Source organism: Cygnus olor, chromosome 2 (assembly GCF_009769625.2).
Source record: "Cygnus olor isolate bCygOlo1 chromosome 2, bCygOlo1.pri.v2, whole genome shotgun sequence".
Taxonomy (NCBI): Eukaryota; Metazoa; Chordata; class Aves; order Anseriformes; family Anatidae; genus Cygnus; species Cygnus olor.
The window spans coordinates 11,490,306-11,513,088 of record NC_049170.1 but is presented as its reverse complement, the minus strand read 5'-3'; the positions used below and the strand labels follow the sequence as shown (position 1 = coordinate 11,513,088).

At 45.2% G+C, this 22,783-nt stretch overlaps 1 protein-coding gene across 5 annotated transcripts in view; it reads left to right on the top strand.

Moving 5' to 3' along the window:
* The window catches only part of LARP4B (La ribonucleoprotein 4B), a 56,983-nt gene extending 49,811 nt beyond the window's left edge, over nucleotides 1-7,172 (top strand). For all 5 annotated transcript variants that reach the window (XM_040547753.1, XM_040547756.1, XM_040547755.1 and 2 more), the window contains exons 15-17: nucleotides 1,519-1,643; nucleotides 2,684-2,795; nucleotides 3,300-7,172. In XM_040547753.1, coding sequence (XP_040403687.1) covers nucleotides 1,519-1,643; nucleotides 2,684-2,795; nucleotides 3,300-3,581 — 519 coding nt within the window. In that variant the 3' untranslated portion in view covers nucleotides 3,582-7,172. The remainder of the gene's footprint in view (nucleotides 1-1,518; nucleotides 1,644-2,683; nucleotides 2,796-3,299) is intronic.
* The last annotated feature ends 15,611 nt before the right edge of the window (nucleotides 7,173-22,783 follow it).

Below are 22,783 nucleotides of genomic sequence, written 5' to 3'. Positions count from 1 at the left end.
GCACTTCTCCCCTGTAGAGGCACTGATGGTTTGTGATACCGTGCAGGTACAACGCACTGTCAAGTTTCCTTTGATTTCCTATTTTTATTTTTCTGGGTTCCATGAGTTAATGTCTGTACCATTGTGTGCAAGAGAGGAACTGCACTCTTTCCATGTTGGCGTGAATAATGAATAAGATAGCAGTAACTGGCTTCAAAGAGCAATTGTGTTCTGCTAGTAAGGTTAACATTGGAATCTTGCCAGTTTATACAGGCTACTTTTCATCTTAATCTCAGCAATTTTTTCTTGCGTGACATAGAGTTACGTAGTGCTGAATTAGATTTATGCAGTAGTGCTCTTGTTTTATAGATCAGCAAGACCCGTGTAAAGAAGCTAAGCGGACTTAGGTTTTATGATTTCCAGCAATTGTTAGAGAGGCATCATGTCTTTCTGCACTTTAGATGTAGCTCTGGGGAATGGCAGGAGCTAATCATCCCATGTTTTCTAACTGGGAAACTGCAGCTCTGTCAGGTGAGAGGCTGAGAGTTTTGGCCTAGCAACAGCACTTGCATGCCTGCTTCACTTGAAGTTATTCTCAATTAACCGTGTACCTGTGAATTTCAATGAACTTGGGCCAGAATACTCAGCAACTTGCAATTTCAAGACTAGGCACGTACTGCTACAGTGAGTACGACTATAGAAGCTGTTCCTTTATTTTTAAACATCTACCTTCTTTCCAGTTCTGGTTCTAGAATCAGTCAGGTCAGAAGCAGTATGAAAAAGAGCACTTTTTAGAACAACTGAAATGGTTAAAATATTAGAAATACATTTTTAAAATTAGAGAAAGTCTTGTTTCACTTTTCTTCTTACTTTGTGACAACTTAAATTCATGTGTGCATCTCGAATCTATCTGGCCTTTATCCGGAAGCACCATGTCACTTGATATTAGAACAATCTTGTCAGGGCTGCAGAAGCCGCCTCTTTCGTAGCAAATCACAGTGTAAGCATAGAAAAGGGACTTCGAATTGATGCTCATAACCTAGTTTGCAAAAACTTAATTTTTTAGAGTTGTTTTGGTTTTAGCACCAGCTATCAGGATGGTGCTGAGTTAGAAGCTAGAGCTTTGCAGAAGCTGGTTTTTAGTGTATAACTCTGAGAGACTTTTGTCTTAATAAGCTAGCTATGGGTATGTAAGGAGACACCAAGCCTTCTTTGTCACCACTGGATGCAAAATTCCAAGGTTGAAAAGTGATTTTGTCATCCAGATATGTCCCACAGGGAAAAAAGCTTCAGACTCCTTGCAAAAGAACCTCGATGTGATTTATTTGTCAGTGTTTCTAAGTAATTGTAAAGGAAAAAACTTTAGTTCCAATCCATATATTGGACCCTTCCAATATATGTAGCTAATTCTGTAGCTTCCTGTAGCTAATTCACAATTTAAAATCAACATACAAACTGTTTCCCGATTGCATTAATTTTCAGGCAAACCATGTTAATTGGATACTATGATTGCCCTTCTGTGCCTTTTTTCTCCTTCAGAACCTTAATGTGGATGCAAGTACAAACACTATTCCATCTGGAATTCCTCGGGAGCCATTGTTGCCAGTCTCTTCTGCATTGCCCAGGACGTTTGAAAGGTCTCCTTCGCCAACCCAGTCTTCTGAGTAAGAACTTAATTACACATCTGTAATTATTCTACTCTGTCATGTTTGCATTTGCTGTCATCAGAATGCAAGATGGAACACTGTAAATTGCTTTTAAAATATTGATGAAAGTAATTTTTTGTACTTGTAGTAAAGGCAATAAAACTTAATTTCTGAACAGTATCATAATAGTGATCCAGACGGTCATTCAACAGACAAAAGTTTAGTGTTGTATTTTAGCTTTGGCAAGTATTAAAGAAAAATTACTGAGTACTTTACTGTCTTGTATTTAGATAGCTTTGAAGCATAGGGAGTAAATCCATGATCCTGTGGGCAGTGTCATTGTCCATACAATAAAGAATCATAGAAGAGTTTGGCTTGGAAGCGACCTTAAAGATCATCTAATTCCAACCCCCCCATCAAGGGCAGGGACCCCTCCCACCAGACCAGGCTGCCCAGAGCCCCATCCAGCCTGGGCTTGAACACCTCCAGGGATGGGGCATCCACAGTTTCTCTGGGCAGCCTGTGCCAGTGCCTCACCGCCCTCTGAGTGAAGAATTTCTTCCCAATATCTAATTTAAATCTCCCCTCTTTTAGTTTAAAGCCATTATCCCCTATCCTGTCACTACACCCCCTGATAACGAGTCCCTCCCCAGCTTTCCTGTATGCCCCTTTAGGTACTAGAAAGTAGCTATAAGGTCTCCCTGAACAACCCCAACTCCCTCAGTTTGTCTTCATAGGAGAAAGAAAGTTTTCAGTAAGACCATTTGGAGGGAGCCTGCAAATCACATTGAGGTGTTCAAGTAACAGGAGTAAGATAACTGACTACCAAAAGCTATCAGAATGTCACAAATACTAGGTCATGTCAAATTCCACACTAATATTTGTTTGATAGTGTTTTTTAAATGCAATGCTAGTCATAGTGTGCCAGGCAAATTATAGCTATAACTTCCCACAGTCATACTCAAACACAGTTTCAGTTTCAGAGCCATTATTAGATCAATCACTTATCCTGATGTTTCAGTTTTCGTGAGACTTTTTTCCTGCTGGATGCTTTACAGGGACTCCAAGGTTGTGGATAAACAGCAGAGAGAGACACAGAGCACAGAAAGGCTTTCTTCTTCCACACTCAGTACTGCATGCAAATCGGTACAGGTCAATGGGGCTGCCACAGTAAGTGCCCTTACTGCTTCACTTTCTCTTAATGATTCACTTTGGTGTATTTAACAGAATATCGCTTCTGTTGCTCTCCATTGCTGCTTGATCATGTGATACGCAATTAACAGTTCAAAAATGTTCAAGATAACTTCCAGTGAATGATAGCGCTACCCGAATTGTCGTCTTACTTGGTGGTTGCCTTGAGGTAGAAGTATTAATCTGTATGTTGATACCTAAACCGGAGTATTCGTGCTCTTTCAGCTGTTTTAGCGTTTACCTGAATTAGAAGTATTTTCTCTGTCACAGTATTCCGTTGTTCTGGAATAGTGTTCTGCATTTTACCTTGTCTCGCTCCTTGTTTTCTGTACCACTTCTGTAAACTTCATATTCTAACTCTTATACACATTTAAGCACATCAGTCACTTGTGACTAAAGGTTTTCCTTTTTTGTTCATTAAAGTAAATGATTTTTGCTCAGGATGCTTAAACTCTGCTGTCCTGTTTGCTGTTGATTTCACAGGAACTGCGAAAACCTAGTTATGCAGAAATTTGCCAGAGAACAACTAAGGATCCTCCTACATTGCAACCCCAGAAAGAACAGAAGCCAAACACTGTAGCATGTGGGAAAGAAGAAAGAAAGCCCACAGAAACAATAGAGAAAAACAGAGAACCTCCTCCTGCGAAGTCACATCCTGGACAACCCAAAGACCAGAGGAGACAGTCAGGACGCAGATCGTCCCCTCCAGCTGTTGGCAAACGCTTAAATAAAGAACAGAACACCCCTCCCAAATCTCCTCAGTGATGAAACTAACAACTGGGAGGGATTCAAAAAGAGGTCTGCTTCCCACAAATTAAACCCATGTTCCCACTAAGATACCTGAGAATGAGTTGCTGGTTAGGAGCTTGCAGTGATACTAGGCATATAACAATGCCTGCAAGTTATTTTTCTGTGAAATACTTTTTCCCCTCTTGAACAAACATTCTATTTTTTCTGGATATTTCTGGATAGTTGTTCTAAACCTTACCTTTAGGTTGGTGCTTAATTGGAGGTGAAGCTTAGTGTGATTATTTTTTTCAAGATGTAAAATATTTGTCTTAAAAAAAAAAATCAACTTTTTATTAAGCCTCTCTGTGGCTGTGTGAGTGCAAGCTCTGTATAGTGAGTTTTTTTCTAAACTGTTAAGCAGAAATGTGCTGCTGCAATATTTTTAATAAACTGGTCTGCAAGTACATATCTAAAGTGTCCAAAAGACTGATAACGGCAGCTAGTGTGTAGAGTGCAAGGAAGTAGATACATTTTACGAGTTAGTATGTGACCTTGAAGATTTTTTTTATTGGGCTGCTGTACTAAATGTCAGCAAATGAACTTGCACTTTTAGGTTAAACGAGTAGTTGTTTCTAGCGTTTTTAAAAATCGAATCTTTTTTTGATGTTTTGCACACAGAGAATGAATCCTATGGAGCACCATAGCAGTCTTTCTAAAACGTTTCCTTTTTTGACTTACTGCAAGCAAGTAACCATCTTCTCACTCCAGAATAAAACTGATGTTATAATTTGCAAATACAAAGCACATTGTGAATAGAAAGAATTAAGTCTTTGAGCTTCTATGGTGGTGAAGCTTATTAGTGGATGTTATCAGGAGAAAGCACTGTAGCCTTCTTGTGATAACCTTAGCTTCCCTGTGCTTGTAAGGGAGTTAACTGAGTCAGCGCTGTATGTTCTGGTTACCCCTGTGCTCTGTGTAGACTTTTTTTTTAAACTCTACCCCAAGTGCTCTTTGAAAGAGTTCATATCTTAGTCAGCCTTGTGTTGACGTCTTCCTGTAACTACAAGCATTGGCATAAGGATTTAAATTTTTCGAGACGTGAGATAATGGTGTTTGTTTTGTGTGGTGGAGGAAGAGATCCCTGATATTTACCTCTGGGATGAGGTTTCTCACACTTACTTTAGAAGTGATGCGCTTTCTGAAGGACAAGGATGCACTAAATTAGCAAGTTTCTAATAAAGTTGAATATAAATTATTTTTGTTTTAAAATGCCTAAAGCTTTTCTTTAAGTGTTTAAACTGCAGGAAGTTCAGCCTAAACTCATTCCTGCTGACTATGACAGTACAGTTTATTCCACAAAAATGTTTATTTAAACAACTGATTTTTTTAAAGAATTATTTCCATCCAATATTTAAAGACTTGAATTTTATTTAAACTTGAAAATGACTTTGCCTTAACTTTTGTACAAGACAGCTTAGAGTTAATGAGGTCTGACCCCATTGAGGGTTAGCAAGAGTGGAATACAGAATTACTCAGTTACAGTATGTATCTATTGTCACTGGTCTTACTGGGTAAACATACTGTAGTACAGGAACTAGCAGCAGTTTTTGTAATATACCTTAAAGATCTTAAACAGTTGATCTTTTTCAGATTGTTGAAAAATCTGTAAATGCAAATAGTCAATACTGTATTAAATATGTGCACTTGGAAGTGTGTGCTTTGCTTGTACAGTTGTAAATAATCAGAACATATAAAAAGGTACCCTAAAGAAAAAAATCTGATAAAAATTATTGATATTATAAATGTTGCTGTTGAGCTGGATGTAGATAAACTAAATGTTGTGGTTTGAATATTACTTTAATTTGTTGTTTTTTCTTTTTCTTATTTTATTCTGGTGTGCTGAACTGACTCTGCCTCTTCACTGCAAAAGGGAAATGGAACGAAAGTCTTATTTGAAAGCCCTCAAATGTTTTCCTAAATCCCTCTAAAAACAAGTGATTTAACCAATTCCAAAGTTTTCTGCAATGTAAATATTGAATTTTAGCAGTCAAACTGTAATTTTAAGTCATTAATAAAATCAAACTTAATTGGAAAAATCTTCAGACTGCTAAGAAAATATACACTGAATCTTATTTGTCTGCTTTCAAGAATATCAGTGCTTTCCTAAGTATGATTCGTAGAACTGTAAAGTAACCGTAGAAGTTAACTCCTGATAAATTTCCTATTAAAAGCATCAATCGGTAACTAGTTGACCTTCTAAATCCAGCCTGTTGTATGCTGCAGAATTGGTTAAAATAGGGCATGCTGGAAGCCGTTGATTTTTCTCGTTTAACAAGCGCACTTTGTGAATGCCGTGGGAGGAGATAGGACTCTGACAACATCACCAAAACTGCTCAACTAGTTCTGTCATTGGATTTTAACATGCTTATCCTTTCCCCGGTGGCAGTGAAAGTGGTAGCTAGATTTGTGTATGGTTTAGGCCAGCTGTATGGTTCATTTTGTTTGTCTGCTGAAAGTGAAAGGCTTACCAGCTGCAAACAATCACAAGTGGTTACTTACAGCGACTGTGTACAGCTAGTCATAATGCTCAACTGGTACATAAGGTAATATATTGAGACCAGCAGGATGTGTTGTGCTGTTCTAATGTATTCTGCTGCCATTTGTGCTAGGTCAATACACTGTAATTACTGCTTACCCAGCAACAGTCTGTTGCATCGAAAGTTTAAATCTTCCTCTGATGTGGTTTTTATAGCTTTTTTTAAAGAAAAAAAAAAGGTGACACGCCAAATAGCTGTGTAATGTACAACTTATCCTTACTGCATTTTACTTGGAGATTTTTTTTCCACTCTGACAAAATGGAGTTTTCGGAGTAGAGTTGTGAAGTTGCATGCAGACTGTTGCTACGATACATAGAGATAATAAAATGTGGCTTTTAAAATGAAAAACCTCCCCAAAGCAGTAGCTGAGTTAAAGGTTCAGGGATACAGTAATTAAAATTGGCATTTTACCTTGTGGGATTGTGTGGTGGTGCTCTTCATTTTGCAAACAAGCTAAAACGGGATCTGAGACTCTTCTTCCAGGAATTTAAAAAAAACAAAACAAGGGTTGCTTTTAAAACTTTGTGTGATCTTGTTTCGGATCAGTCCCCCACCACGACATTTGTCACTTGCCACGTGGAAACCTATGAACGGTGGCAATTTTCTTCGGTTGCTGCTTTATCCTTTTAAAGACTTCAGCAGTTGGCACAGAAAGGCCCTTGTTTGAGCGTGGTGCAGTGTATCACAAGCAACAGCTGACTGTAATGGTGCATACCTATCTCTGTATCTCCTTCAGCTAGCTACAGTTAGGGATTTTTATGTGCTTTGTAACCTATTACACTAATAGCAGCAGACAATCGAAGATTTCTAAGGAGACCTAACAGCTGCCAATTCATGAAATAGAAGTGTAATATGGAAGCCTTCTTGAGGGTTTTTGTTTTTGTTCTTCTTCCATTAAGACTGGAATCAAGCTTACATGTAAACTATCAGTAATTTAAGTTTCCTTTTGTGTCATAAAATGTAAAACTGTCTAATTTGAAAAAAAAAAAATATGTAGGTTATGAAAAATAAAGATTTAGGCACTGTTGAATTCCTGATTTTTTTAATTAAACCTTTCTTCAGCAGTATTTTATTACCTTTTGTCTTTTGCTCCCATTTTTGGAAATTCTTTATTTCTAATTTTGGGAAAAAAAAAATCTTTCCTGTTCAGCACAGCTGTTGTAACCATCACGTAGGGCTATGCAGCAGCAGCAGCAAATAACATCGCTGGTGGAGGCAGCAATATCTCTCTTAGTTAACTATAATTAACTTGAGGGTGGGAATAAAGGGCGGGGGGGAAGAGTTGATATGATGCTTTGTTCACAAGGGGTTCTTGTCTTTATTAGTGCTTTCCTCAGAGTCTATGATTGAGTCAGAACGTTATTCAAAACATTCATTTTAAGGTTTTGGTTACTTGAATCTGGGGGTGTCCTGGCATTATTTTTAGGTTATTGTGGTTGTGCCTTCTTTAGGAAAGAAGAGCTTCCCCCTCTAAGCACATCTGTTTTAGAAATGCTTATAACAGTTTTTCTTTTTTAGGTTTGTGTCTCATTCACCTGTATTTGACCAGGCTTAATGATGGACATAATTCCTAAGACTTCCATGTCTGAGTGTTCATCTTGGGAAGTATTGCAGTATTATTTTACAGGCTGGATGTTCTGTAGGCTTTTGTACAGGCGAGGCTGCGTGCTGCTGTTTTTTCCCCGACTGTATGCCCGACAGAGTGGAGCAGCACTGAACTGTCGGCGTACACCGTCCCTGGCATACTGGGCACTGCAGGCTTCTGCATGATAGAAAACCTTGGTGTGCCAGCTAAACGTTTGGTCCTCGTGTGGACTACAAGTAGTTGAAGACAACCAATTTTAACGTCAGAATAGAGTGTGCTTTTCTACTCTTGGAACTTAGTCCCCTATTACCTAACACATAGAAATGCACGGAAACTCACCAGTGTTGTGGCCACGATACTGAAGCAGCTCCTCAGGGCCATCCCTGCTTGGGCGAAACGCGGGATCGATCTGCCCACACAACAGAATTAGGCAGTGTCCCCTTTGTGCAAGTTTTCCCCAGTATGAAGTGACAGATGATGGCTGCCCCAATGTTCACACTGAAGAAATGGTTTATTTTCATACTGGGCATGAGGAGAAATAGCAAATGGGGAAGATTTAAATGCAATTGAGTATCCAGACAGTATTTACTATCACAGAAACTTGTTGCATTTTGATCCTGGGGCTTCTTTAAAATGTCATAAAATGTTTTTTCTACACTTTCTAATGTGCTTTTACTTCACGAAATCCTGGAAACCTCCTGTTCTACCTGCTTTTATGGCCTGGCTTTTATGGGTGTAATGACTTGAGTCAGGGAAGTGATTTCAACTAAAAGTTAGCTGGTGGAAGTAATGTTACCTGCTTACCTCTGTGTTTGGAAGAAGGAGCTGTACAGCGGGGTAGGACGCTGATGCCAGCTGGTCACGGTGGCTGAGTTGTTGCATCATAAAACTTAAAACGTGGCTACACATCTTTCACGTAATTCAATGATCAACGTAAGTTGATCAAACAACAGTTCTGGGTGGAATACTAATACCAAACTCTTATGCTAAATAAGCACAAGAAATGCTACTGCTGTTGAAAGGCTGGCTTATCTGTGCCTAGCAGTGTCCTCCTCTTGTTGATTCCCTTCATGTCATCAGCGCACTCGCCTGTCTGAAAAGTAGCAGAGAGAACTTTTCCAGAATGTGTCAGGTTGTCATACAGTCGGCAGAATGGAGGAAGGGGCAGGGGTGGGCAGTCGGCACCGTGATGAGAAAGGTGAGGTGTTTTTGGCAATGCTGGTGTTTTACATCAGCTGAAACGAACTGGAAATTTGTACAATTAGCTTATGACAAATTCAGGGCAAAAGGCTTCGGCGTAAACATAGCCTTGCTTGTGTGTGTTGTGTTACCTTACATTAAGTGAATGCGGCTCAACTTGTTAAACTAAGGTAGCTTGATCATTTTTGAGCCTTGTTTTCATAATAGGGAGAAGAAGAGAGACAAAAGGGTATAGTTCTTGCCTTAGCCTTAATGGCTGTTATATATACGCTGTAAATGTGTCAACTCTGAAATCTGTTTCATGATGGCAGTCTTAATCAGAAGTCTGCGTTGTTTTGCCACACCAGCCTGGAGTACGCTTTTCACAAAACAGCAGGGTGTGTGCTGGGGCAAGAGAGGCTCAGACAAAATCACGCCCCCTAATCTCTCCTAAATTTGCATCAGTTTGAAGAGCAAATTGTTTTGTGTACTCGTGTTAGGCACGTACAGGGTGGAAGCCCTTCTGCGGTTTGATAGCTTTACATCCTGTTTGCTGTAGGCAGGTGGTTGTCTGCAGAGCAGTAAATCTACCCTGGCTAAGGGTGCTCTGAGGAAGGAGGGATGAATGGCTAAATTTAATGTTGTAAAATACACTGAAGCTGGAAAGATCTATGAAATCCACGTGCCAGGACAGAATTACTGGTACCTAATAAAATGTCTCCCAAATGTCTTCCAAAAGTGGAGCTGCATGCAGTGAGATGTCAGCCCAGGCACAATGGGTGCATCAGGGTCGCCAGGCCTAGCCTACTTCTCATCTCATTCCCAAGGCTGAGAGTATTTTCCAGTAACTGCAGGTGTGTAGTTTGCAGCACACATGAGAAACTGTTCTTGCTCTTGCTCTTTGTCTCTGACTGCAACTTAAAACGTGAGCATGTGGCTCACATGCAGAGTGGGCTCAGGGGCCTGCAGCTCCCACCATCCAGCCTCAGTACGGGAGGGAGCTGCGGGCTGTGCCGGGATGGGAGAGCCAGGAAGGCAGCAGGACTCACCGGGTGCTGGGAACAGGGCTGGAGATGGCTGATGAATGGTCTGTCTGGGGGACAAGGCCTGTTTCCGAAATGGTGCTTCTTGGGGTCTGCCTTGGCTGTGACTAGCCTTGCCTACACAGCCTCTGACACCTCTGCCAGGAGGAACGTGATTTCTATCATTTCCCTTTAGAAATAGGATGTGTAAGGTTTTTAGTCATTTCCCACCCTCTTAGTATATTCTCCTCCTTTCTAGAGATTCAGTGTTGTCATTCCTCAGAGCTGCATCGCTTGTGGAAGGTGACAACTGTTGATCCCTGCTCCTAGGAATTACACCTATTTTCAAAAATGCAGTAGGCTCAGCATCTTGAAACATTAAAGTTAGCTGGATTTTTTTTTTCCTCACGTGTTAAAGCAAATCCACTCAGAGGAGGATTATCTTGTTATATTTCAGTTCTTAGGCTCTAAGTTCCCACACTAATGTATAAAATAAATACAAAAAAAGTATGCTCTGTCTTTGAATATTTATACCTGTTTCTGGTTTTGTGGTGCTTGTCTGGAAACCAAGATTTTCATTTCTGCCAGAACCCTTACTTCCTACATATTGGCAAATGCTCGCTTCATCTTGTCTAACATGACTCATGGTGGTACTGAGAGCAGCTTCCTTCCTTGAAGCTATGGCAAGGGAGAAGTACTGGCAAGACCTGTTGATACAGAGAGTAGGCTGTGAAGTGACCAGTTTGCTCCAGTGATCCGATTGCTTGGACTGGCGGTCAACTGCCTCCTTGGCAGCAAATCTTGTTTCAAATAAACTCGTGTATTTTACTTTCTGTTTGAATTAGCTCTTGTCACATAGACCTAAACACCACCACTCTGGGGAAGCATTGTTGCCATCCTGCCTACTGATGCATGCCTCCATCCCCACCTAGAAAATCTGAAGGTAGCCGCACTGGATTGGATGTGTGGTAGCTGGGTGACAGGTTGAATGTACACTGAAAAATCACACAAACGAGGTGCTCTCTGAGACTGGTTTTTAGTTCTGACATGGAAAAGGAGATACAGGTACAAAAACTGGCTCCAGCCTGGGAAGGTAGTAGGGGGGCTGCAGGAGTGTCCTCTGTGAGCAGAGCCCAGCAGCTGCCCCATGTCAGAGCAGAGCCTGCTCCAGCAGGCTGCAAAGGGACCTGCTGCTGGCCAGAGCTGGGCCATGAGTGATGTTGGTTGCAGCCCTGTGAGAGCAGATTTAAGAAAGGGAAAAAAGCTGCTGCACAATGGCAGCTGGGAGAGAGGAGTGAGAAGCAGCCCTGCAGACACCCAAGGTGAGTGCAGCAGGAGGGCAGGAGGTGCTCCAGGCACGCAGCACAAGTTCCCCTGCGGCCTGTGGAGAGGCCCCTGGTGGAGCAGGCTGTCCCCCTGCAGCCCATGGGTCCCACATGGAGCAGATCTCCACGCTGCAGCCCGTGGAGGAGCCCCCGGTGGAGCAGGTGGATGTGGCCTGGAGGAGGCTGCGGCCCATGGAGAGCCCCCGCAGGAGCAGGCCCCGGGCCGGAGCTGCAGCCCGTGGAGAGGAGCCCACGCAGGAGCAGGGGGTCTGGGGGGAGCTGCCGCCCGTGGGGGACCCGTGCTGCAGCAGCTTGCTCCTGGGGGATGGATCCTGTGGTACGGAGCCGTGTGGGAGCAGGTCTTGAAGAGCTGCTGCCTGTGGGCAGCCCCCGCAGGCTCAGTTCAGGAAGGACGGCATCCCGTGGGAGGGACCCCGTGTGGAGCAGGGGCAGAGAGGGACCGAGAAGGAGTGGCGAGGATGAAGCATCAGGGACTGACCACAGCCCCCATTCCCCTGCACCACTTGGGGGAAGGAGGGAGAAGAGGGTGGGGGTGAGGGGTTGGGGGGGAGATGTATTTTGCTTTTGATTCTCACTACTCTGGTCTGCTAGTGATATGCAATAAATTACGTTACTCTCCCTTATTCTGAGTCTGTTTTGCCTGTGACAATAACAGGTGTGCAATCTCCCTGTCCTTACCTAACCCATGAGCTTTTTTCATCGTGTTTTCTCCCCCTGCCCTTCTGAGGAGGAGGAGCAAGATCATGGCTGTGCTGTGCTGAGCTACCCACTGGTGTGAAGCCACCTTCCGCTGCTTGGCAGCATTGCCAGGGATATCTCAATGTTTTCTGACGTTTTTCCGTATCTGTAAGAACTCCTCTTGAAGAAGACTGGATAGATTGATACTATGAGAAACTGTAAAAGTGGTTTATGTTCAAAACAACTAACAAAAATAGTCAGTGCCCCTTTGCACTGGGAGAAGGTGCAGGCAGCTTGCAGGTCCATTCTGCTGCTTGCCCATCACCATTGCCACAGCACCTGGGCTTCTGCCTTTCTCATAGCATGTCAGGACCTTGCTCCATGGCAGTGAAGCGCACTGTGATCCTTTTTGCTGCCCTCATGCACCTCGGTAGCAGTGTTGTGCACAAGAAACCCTGGTACTGAGGGCTGGAGTGGCCAAAGGTTCGATGTGAGGATGGGGAGGTCAGAACAGAACCTGGCTGGTGCCTGCAAACTTCATGGAGCTACATCCAGTGACAGCTGCTATAGCCAAAACAATGGTTCAAAAATAAATTAGAAATATCATCTAGTAAATAGAAACAAAGCAGAGTGCAGGGGAAATTGTGAGTTTTGTACCAGGAAGGGAATGGCAGGCTTAGCAAGGCAAGTTGCATGCTCTGTGGACATGTGTGGCTGCAACATTTCTCTGAGATGGATGAATAGTTCTGCTGGTTTCCTCTGCTCATTAGTGGCCTTCCATCCCTTATGCACAGCTGCCAAGTTGGCCTCAGCTCAGCATGGGAAAAACTCCCAAGCAAATGACACTAGATTTGCCTTGTAAGCAGTTAAATGGGAGATTGTGTTAGGCTGTTGTCTGCTAATACAGCATAAAAGAGCAAGGAATGTGCATATAATATGCAGAAATTAAGTTATAAACTGCTAGGCAATGGTTGGGACTCAGCTTGCAGATGTACATAAATTTAATTGTCTACTTAGTCCATGGAGATTGGATCAATAGGCAATGCATCTGGAGAGCCGTTCATCTGCATCTTGATCAGCTGAAGTTTGATCCTGCATCTTGAACAGCCTGAGTAGCTCTTCAGGCTCCACTGAAACACAAAGACTCTGATACACAGCTTGTATAGACACCTGTGACTGGACATCTTCATCCATGAATTCAATTGCATCCACAAAAGCAGCTGATATACTTTATTAATATTAAAATACATGGCAAACTTTTTGTTGGCCTGAATAACAGTTAATTGACGGTCTTTGTTTGGAAGTGGCTGCAAGTCATGTGTTTTTGGATTTGCTATGAAATCTTTTCCCAAATTCAGATTAAATAAAAGCAGTAGAATCATAGAATAATTCTGGTCTCAAGGGATCTCGTGAGGTCTTTGGTCCAACATCTTGCTCAAAGCAGGATTGGATGAGGTTTCTCATGGTTTTAAGCAGTTGGCTCTTGAAAACCATCCGAGGATAGAGACTGCACAAACTCTTCGGGCAACCTGCTTCAGTATTTGATTGCCCTTGTGGGGAAAGAGCTTAGGAAAAAATTCCTTGTGCCTGTTTCCCTCTCATCCTCCCTCAGCACTGCTGTACTGAGCCCACCTCTGTTTCCTTGATGACTCCCTGTAGGTGCCCAGGGCTGTGGTTAGGTTTCCCTGAAGCCATCCCCTCTCCAGCCTGACCAGGCTCCCTCAGCATCTCCACACAAAGCAAGCGCTCCAACCCCAACCTCCTCGTTGACCTCTTCTGAACTGGCTCATTTGTAGATGTTTTTCTTTCACTGTGGGCCCAAACCTGGAGCCAGTACTCTTGTTGCAGTCTACTTTCCATGCAAAGCCCTTTTCCGTGCGGATGGTAATTCTAGATGTCCCTTGTTTTTGCATAACTGCAGATTTAAAGTCTTTAGGCCCACTCCTTTCAAGAGATCATGTAATGGTGTACAGTGTCACGAGTGAGGCATGGTGACTGCTTACAGCCCTGATCACCTCTCTGCACAGTTGATGAGGGCTTATTGATTTTCTTGTGCCTAGTGGCTTAAACGTCTGAAAGCATGGATTGCCATCTCAGTGTCATAGGAAAAAAACAAGTTTAGGAGGAACTTCAGGAAATGACTGGTCTATTGCCTTGTTCTTGCTCCATCCATGTCAAACAGGATATTTAGGATGTTTATTTTGTTTCTGTGATGGAAACTACCTTCCCAAGCAATCTAGTGAAGGACAGACAGTGAAACGCTGAAGAAAGTCCTGAAGAATTAGCATTTTTTTCCTGCTACAAGGGCTTCGAGGCACTGTACACCCCTGTGTGCTGGCAACAAGCGTGGCCAGCACTAGAGGGTGGTCGGATGGGCTGGCTGCTCGTGCTGACCTGCTGGCCCTGCCCTTGGCAGAAAGGGGTGCGTTTTGGTGAATGTCCATCCCAGACAGAGCTGGCTGCAGTGAGATGCTTCTCTGACATGGAGGAAAGAGTGTCATTCCCTGCTGGAACTTTAAAATCTCGTTTATAAAAAATAACATGGAAATACTGATGGTTTGCATTTTAACTGCTATTTAATCCAGTAGAAGAGAAGAAACAGAGCTTGTACAACATGATTCATGATCTCTTCAGTGTTCTGGCACTTATTTCAGCAGTGCGTATTGTAGAAACCAAAGACCGTATCTCTTCAGCCTTAGGAGTGACTTTTAGCCAAGGATGTATCATAGTAAACTAATGCTACTAATGCCTTTTTGACTGCATCTGAGAATACTTTGCTAGATGAGTTTGCTTTCTTGAAGTGTTCTTCTTCAAGGACTAGAAAATTAGCCCTGTCTTATAAATACACTTCTAGTGCATTAAACCATTGACAAATGCAGTGTAGCCATTCTAAACTAATTTGTCTTAAGTGGGCATCTGATGACTCAATTTATCTGAACTTAGTCATTTGGATGTGGCTCAGGTGCTGTTCAAAAATGAATTATCTGGACGCCTCGGCTGCTTCTTGCTCTCAGCAGTGGTCTGGGACTGCACAAAGGAGGGCTGAGCTAACTCGGGTGAGCTCCTCGTTGACAGAGACAAAGAGCGCGCATGGGGTCAATTACTGCGTGTTGCCTCTTCCCTGGTGGCAACTCTAAGCCCAGAGGTCTGTAGAGAAAGCATTACTCTTTTAGGAGAGTGTCTTTCAAAAGAAATAGCCACCAGTGTTGCTAAAGTAACTGCCTCTCAACCACTCCACTTTGAAGTCCATCCATTTAAAGAAAAAATAAATAAATCGGACTGGCCAGAGCTAGCACATTTTCCTGCTCTTTGGAGTATACTGATTAAATATTAAATTGTCACTGTCGATTCTGACCATGAGCAGTCTGTTTTTTCCTCGGCAAGAAATCTGTAGGAAAATATTCACAGAATTCTTTTTTATATGTTATAATATTTAAGAGATTTCCAATTACACAAATTTTCTTGGACATAAATCTTGTGGCAGCCTGGCAGCCCCGCCAGCTCCCACCCGCTCCCAGTGTTGCTTCTCAATGTACTTCTCCGCGGGAGGCCTGAAGTGAACTATCCACAAGATGTCAGCTTCCACTCAGAGAGATGCCAAAGCCATTTGTAGTTCACAATGCAAAAAGTCATTTAAAGGCACTTTAGAGAGAAACCTGCGGTATGTTCTCATGCACAGACATCTTAATGAACACCATGTTCCACATCGCCTATTGTGGAAGAGACCAAGTCTGTGTTGTGAAGGCTTTAACCATATTTTAAGAAGAAAGAACCAATTTTGACTGAAAGACTGTTTGCATAAATACAAAGAAAGTTAATACTTGCATGAGCTGTGTTGAGAAAATATCTCTTTACTATGAGGGTGGCAGAGCACTGGCACAGGTTGCCCAGAGAGGTTGTGGAGTCTCCTCTGGAGATGTTCAAACCCTGACAGATGTGATCCTGTGCAATGTGCTCTGGGTGACCCTGCCTGGCAGGGGGGTTAGACCAGATTATCTCCAGGGGTCCCTTCCAACCTCAACCACTCTGTGATGCTGTGTTTTTAATGTCACGTCTCGCGCCCTTTACTCCGAGGGAGATATGATGGGTTGGTTTGGCTGGCTGCCATGTACCCACCAAGCTGCCCTCTCACTCCCCCTCCTCAGAAAGATCTGAGCTCCTCCTAGGAGCTCCCTAGGCTGAGCTATTGCTGGCACGAAATAAGTCTATGACTATGGCTGTAGGGTGAGGGGACGCTGGTCTTCCCTGTGTCAGGGTGGTGGTACTGGAGGGCAGGACTTAAACACAGGACACCTAGGAGAGCTAGGATCGGGCAAATGTCCCTGTGTTGTAGTGCGACACCTGCCTGGAAATAGAGCACAGCAGGTTTCCATCTAGGTTAAGGTCTGGGGGGTTCATCAGTCTCCTAAGGCCGAGGGATGGCGATCGTGTTTCCAGGTTAGGTGAGGTGAAATGATGGCATTTTGGTGGCTGGGGTAGGCCTGGCGCTGTGCTTATGCACATATAGATAGGGAGCAAAGACAAGTCTGGGGCAGCCTTAGCCATGGTCATTGTGGGCTTGCTAACCTGGGGCTGGATCGCAAGGTGGCATTCGTCTTGGAACAAGAATTGTTTGGGCTTCTGTAGTGGGATTATGTGGCAAAGTTTTGGTAGCAGGGGGCCATTGGGGTGGCTTCTGTGGGAAGGATCTAGAAGCTGCCCCATGTTTGGTAAGGGCCCCACTGCTGACCAGAGCTGAGCCAATAAGTGATGTTGTTTTGTGCCTCTGTGAGAGCATATTTAAGACAGGGAAAAAAAAAAAAACGCTGTGACACATAGTAGCTGGGAGAGTGAGAGGAGCGAGGAACAGCCTTGCAGGCGCCAAGGTCAGTGAAGAAGGAGGGGGAGAGGTGCTCCAGGCACCGGAGCAGAAGTCCCCTGCGGCCTGTGGTGAGGACCATGGTGAAGCAGGCTGTCCCCCTGCAGCCCATGGAGTACCACGGTGGAGCAGGGTTCCACCCTGCAGCCCGTGGAGGAGACCACGGTGGAGCAGGTGGACCTGCACCGACGGAGGCTGCGGCCTGTGGAAGACCCCTGCCGGAGCAGATTCCGGGCCAGACCTGTAGCCCGTGGAGAGGAGACCACGCAGGAGCAGGTGACCTGGCAGGAGCTGCTGCCTGTGGGGGATCCAGGTTGGAGCAGTTTGCTCCTGGGGGATGGACCCCGTGGTACGGACCCATATCTGGAGCAGTTCTTGAAGAGCTGCTGCCTGTGGGCAGCCCACGCCGGATCAGTTCAGCAAGGACTGCATCCTGTGGGAGGGACCCCACAGCACAGGGGATGAGAGTGACCGAGAAGGAGCGGCGGCGGTGAAGTGCTGTAGACTGACCATAACCCCCGTTCCCTCGTTCCCCTGCGCCACTCGGGGAGAGGAGGTGGAAGAGGGCGGATGGGGGGGGAAGGTGCTTTTGGTTTCTTTCCTTTGTTTCTTGCTTCTCTAGCTTGTTAGTAATAGGCAATAAATCTTACTGTCTCCCTATGCTGAGTCTGTTTTGCCCGTCACGATAATTACTGTGCGATGTCCCTGTCCTTATCTCAACCCTTGAGCCCTTCTCATCGTATTTTCTCCCCGTTCCTCTTTAAGGAGGGGGAGTGAGAGAGCGGTTGTGGTGGAGCTCGGCCGCCCACCCGAGTAAAACCACCAGAGCTTCCAACAACAGCATTTGGATGCGTGTACGAAGGAGTTCCCGGTACACCAGCTTGGGTTTATGCAAGGGCTAGGCTTCAGCAGAGCTCCAACTCCTGGCCATTGTGGCTCTCCTTGAGAAGGTGGGCACCATTACTTGTGGGAATTAAACATTTAGGACTTTCCTCATGTCATGTTGGATAAAATAATCTTCTAATTAAACTCTGCAAGCTTGGAATTCTGTCCATGTGTACTTGTACCTCAATAACGAATCCTGAGGTTTTACAGTCTTCCCAAATCTGGTCATTAAGATTTCCAAACCCTACCTGTTCTCTCTCTGTACGTATTTTCACAGTACGGTTTTAATAAGTGCCACTGGGAAAAAAAAAAAAAAAAAGGCCAGAAAGCTCGGTCTTCACTGGTTAGGGATAATGCAATGAGTGATGAAGGACTCGCTGTGGGAACTGCTGCCTGGTCGGCTATGGTATTTATTATGCAGCTGATCTAGATCCTGCTGGTTCCTTCTGGCCTTCAGTCTACAAATCTCAGCAGAAACACCCCCTGCCCCGCGCTCTCTCAAGCAGATGGTTAGGCAGATGAAGAGCCGAGATGTGCTACTTCAGTGAGCGCCTTGCTGGTGCCAGAAATTTCAAAACTCGAGTTGGAGGAAGGAAAATGTGCAGGAAAAGTGCAGCAGAACAGGCTGAAACTTCCCAGCAAGGAGCTCTGTGCTGGAAGGATGTGCGGGATGGCGACCAGGGTGGGAGCGAGGGCTGCAGAGCAGTAAAATTGACTCTAATTGAAGAAAAAAGAGGAAAGGAAAAGTGTGACCTGGGGTGTGAAGGACTGGGCCAGTCCCTGCCATGCTGGGCACATTGCTGATCTCTTGCTGACGTGGGCGGCGGGGAGTTGGTACCGTGTCCATATGTTAGCTGAGGATAAAACCATCACTTGGGAGTCCTTTTAAATACCATGGCACAAAGGACATGTAAACATCACAGACAAGTGTGAATTTTGTTACGTCAGCTGGGAAAATTGAAATGACAGAGAAGGCAGCTGAGAAGAGGGATGGTGGCTGGGATCACAGTGATTTTAGCGATGTCTAGCAGAGAGAAAAGAATACCAACAGGTCAGGGTTAAAACAAGGATGCAGAAAGGCTTTTTATCAGCTGAGGCAGAGGAAAGCCCTAAGTGCTGTAGCACTGGTGTTTGTCATAGACTTAGGAGGACAGTGACAGGCCAGTTCCAGGGCTCTGAGCAGCAGGGGAGATGATGTCTTGCATAAGGCACCATCAGCACTTTAAACCAGAGTCCATTAATAAATACCACAGCTCTAAAAGTATTCTGCTGTTTATTGGACTGAGGGGAGAAATGACCTTTCTACTTTCTTCCCCTCTCCCTGGAAGCCTGATGGGCTGCGATAACCCACTTAGTGGGGCATGGGGGCGGTGGGTGATGGCGTCAGAATGACGAGAGGAATGTGGCTCATGCCATCTCCTTCATGCTACGCTGCTCTAAAAATAAATGCTGTCTCACGTTGGGAGCCGCTGGCTGTGGCTCGGCTCTTCTCGGCTGTTCCTCTCTGCAGCATGTCTGTCAGAGCTGCTCTGCAGCAGCTGATGCTGCCTCTGAAGCATCTGAGTCACCGGGGACCAGGCTGTGGGGAATCGGATGTTTCCGCACAGCGGGGGACATCGGGGAGTCGTGGGGCTGTCATCAGGAGTTTCAGGGATTAGGGCACCCACGCCAAGCAGCTCCTCTGGGTGCCAAGCCGGCAGGGATTTGGCCTGATCTCAAACAGGCACCAGTGGCAATGAGCCACAAGGTGTTTTGCAACACATCTGGCACAGGTCAGCAAATCCATGCCGGGTGCAGGTGCCAGGGCTGGATGCAAGGCTCTGCTGGTTTGTCTGCCTGGGACTGCCAAGCTAGAAGCGCACCCCTGGCTGGGGACAGGGAGGTCAGGGTCAGCCGCTTCGGCTGTACCAATTAGCTGAAAAGTAATTTGTTTTAAGGAATTGTCATTCTACACATTTATTCATTTGTAATTTTGCTTTGAAGTTCCAGTGCCTTTATTCTTTCCCAAGAAATTGCACGCTCAGGGAGCGGAGAGCCAAATAACTTGCTGAAATCAATAGAGGCGGTCTGGCTTCTGCAAACACAAACATGAGAAGTTAAAGAGGACAAAACAGAAAATGAAACGCAGGAGGAAAATGTCACTGTAAGAAAAACACACATGCCATCATCTCCCTTGCTTTCATTGTGTTTCAGCAGTTTTCCAGTTTTCCTCCTATCCTGAGCTGGGTCTGTTTAGCCCGAATATGAGGAACTCAAGGGAGATCTTAGTTGTGTGTCTGACTACCTGCTGGGGTCAGAAAGAAGATGGAGCCAGGCTCTTCTCAGGTGATCCAGAGAGCAGACAAGGGGCAATAGGCACAAACTGAAACGCATGAGATTCTACTTAAAGAAATCTTTTTGTAATTTAAAGCTTTATTTATGGGGATGATGGCAAAGCACTGGAGCAGGTTGCCCAGAGAGGTTGTGGAGTCTCCATCCTTGGAGATATCCAAAACCCAACAGGACATAGCACTGAGCAACCTGCTATAGGTGACCTTGCTTAAGCCAAGGGTTGGACTGGGTGATCTCCAGAGGCCCCTCTCACCCCAGCCAATGTGTGATTGTGTGGTCCTGCTCCATCATCCCTCCCCAGTTCCTGCTGGCATCTGACTTGCTGGCACTCAAAAAAATGCGTGTTTTTGGCAGGCTGTTTCTGGTGTTGTTTCTTTCCCTTTGAAGACCCTGGGCCCTCCCCTTAGTGACCGGTGTCAGGTGAGATGGATGCCTCAACTCAGCTAACGTGCAATAAAGGAGCACGTTACCTTTGGCTTTACGAGTGATAGATGCAGAAGAAAGGAACCTCTCTTTAATTATCTGTGGGGACGCTGACTTGCCTCTCAGTATCACCCATTAGGCTCCTGTGACTGGCACTGTTTCTGATGAAGGCAGCTGCAAGTCACCCAAACTGCATCTGGAAGGTTCTTGTGCCATGTCTTTAGGTGAGTTCAGGCCTCGGCATCTTGCAGTGAAATTGTGACTATTTCCAAAATCTGATACCATGAGAGAAGGTTGTGGCTTCTCACAACTAGCTGGAAAAAGAAGCAATGATCATTTGCTAGGCTTACAGCATGGCTTATGGGGCCAGTATTTGAAGGCATCACTTGACTGAAATGTCCTTCAGTACCAGTCTGCAGAAGCAGCTGCCATAGGAAGTTTCCTTATTTCATAGTTTCCTGCCACAGAGAGTACATCAGATTGTATGATATACTGAGAGTAGTAGGGAGTAGAAGAAAAAGGACAGAAAAAGAGCATCCTTCCAAAACCTCAGTCTCAGTGTTGGAGGAAAGGCATCTGCAGACCTCTGACTAAAGCAGATGGGGTTTTAGTCCTGTTGTCTCTTCTCCGGGAGCAATATCATAGCCAGCTCCTGGCATCTTACCTGGAGCTGCACTGCTGTGTCCTCTGCTGCACCCCTCAGCTGCACACCACTCTTGATCCCAGGGGGATATCAGAATGCCAAACGACAGAATCAGAGGATGGTTGCGTTGGAAGGGACCTTTGAAGACCATCTGGTCTAATCCCCCTGCCATGGGCAGAGACACCTCCCACCAGCCCAGGCTGCTCCCAGCCCCATCCAGCCTGGCCTTGAACACCTCCAGGGATTGGGCAGCCACAGCTCCTCCGGGCAGCCTGGGACAGGAGGCTGCTCAGCCTCCTGAGACACCACCCTCGACATAAAAATTTTCTTCTTTATATCTAATCTAAATCTGCCGTCTTTCAATTTAAATCCATTGCCCTTCCACAGCAAGCCTACACATCTGACAAGTTGTGCTCTCTTCTGGCTTCATGGCCCATTTGAAGTTACTGAGCACTTGCTACGGTGTCCACATCACACACCCACAGCAAGGTCAGTAGCGTGGGACAGGACTGGGGACTCTGTTTTAGCAGGGCCATGGGCAACCCGAAATGGAAAGGAGCACTGGAGAGCTCCCCTGGTGCCTGGTACAGCATGCGTCCTGCAAGTTGGAGGGTATGATGCATTAATTGAAGGAACAAGCAGAGTGAGAGAAGCAGGAATTTAAATCTGAACTTGGCGCCGTGTGAGGCTGAGCAGCTCGTTGTCTGGCGGGTCTGGGGGTTGAGAGACTTTGTCCTGAATAGTGCCATAGTAATACACCAGCAAATTCACACCAAGACTTCAAAACATCCTGATGAGGATACACAGGAGAAACAGATCAAAACCAAGAATAAGCATTTTGAAATTGAAATTGAGCAGTTATGCAAAATGTAATCACAATTCACTTGGCTTTTCAAAGGGAGGATGTGGCTTAAAGCTTTTGTTTTGTCAAGTGAAGAAGACAGGAGGGAAAGCTTTGTTCTGGTCACTCCTAATTGCTTCCTCTGTGACTATTAGAGGTGTGCAGAGGAAAAGGGCGAGGATGGGAAGTGGCTGAGGGCACAGCACTTTCAGGATGTTGTTGGTGCCCACGGCAGCTCTAGGGAAGCCACTGGTGGTGGGCAGAGCCTGGGCTGGTTGGACAACCACAGCATCCCACGGGCACTGGGGTCTCGGGCTCACCACTGGCCTGGTGCAAGGCAAAGCAGCAGGAGAGGAAAGCAGGACAAAAAGGCTGGGGGGGATGGAAGAAACGCGAGAAGGGAGAGTTGCCACATCCTGGGCCAGCACCCTTTCAGAGGGATGAGTGGTGGTCAGGAGCCCCCCAGAGCGTAGCTTTGTGGTGGTTTTACTCAGCTGGGCAGCTGACCTCCAGCACAGCCACTCTCTCACTTTGATCCCACCCCTCAAAGGGAAAGAGGGAGAAAATACAGTGGAAAGGGCTCAGGGGTTGAGGTAAGGACAGGGAGATCACTCACCAATTATCACATGGGCAAAAAAGGCTCAGTGTAGGGAGATTAATATAGTTTATTACGTATTATTAACAGGCTAGAGCAGAGACAAACTAAAAAAAACTAAAACCACCTGCCCCCCATTCACATTCTTCCACCTCCTTCCCCCAAGTGGTGCAGGGGAATGGGGGCTGTGGTCAGTCCCTGATGCTTCATCCTCGCCACACCTTCTCGGTCCCTCTCTGCCCCTGCTCCACACGG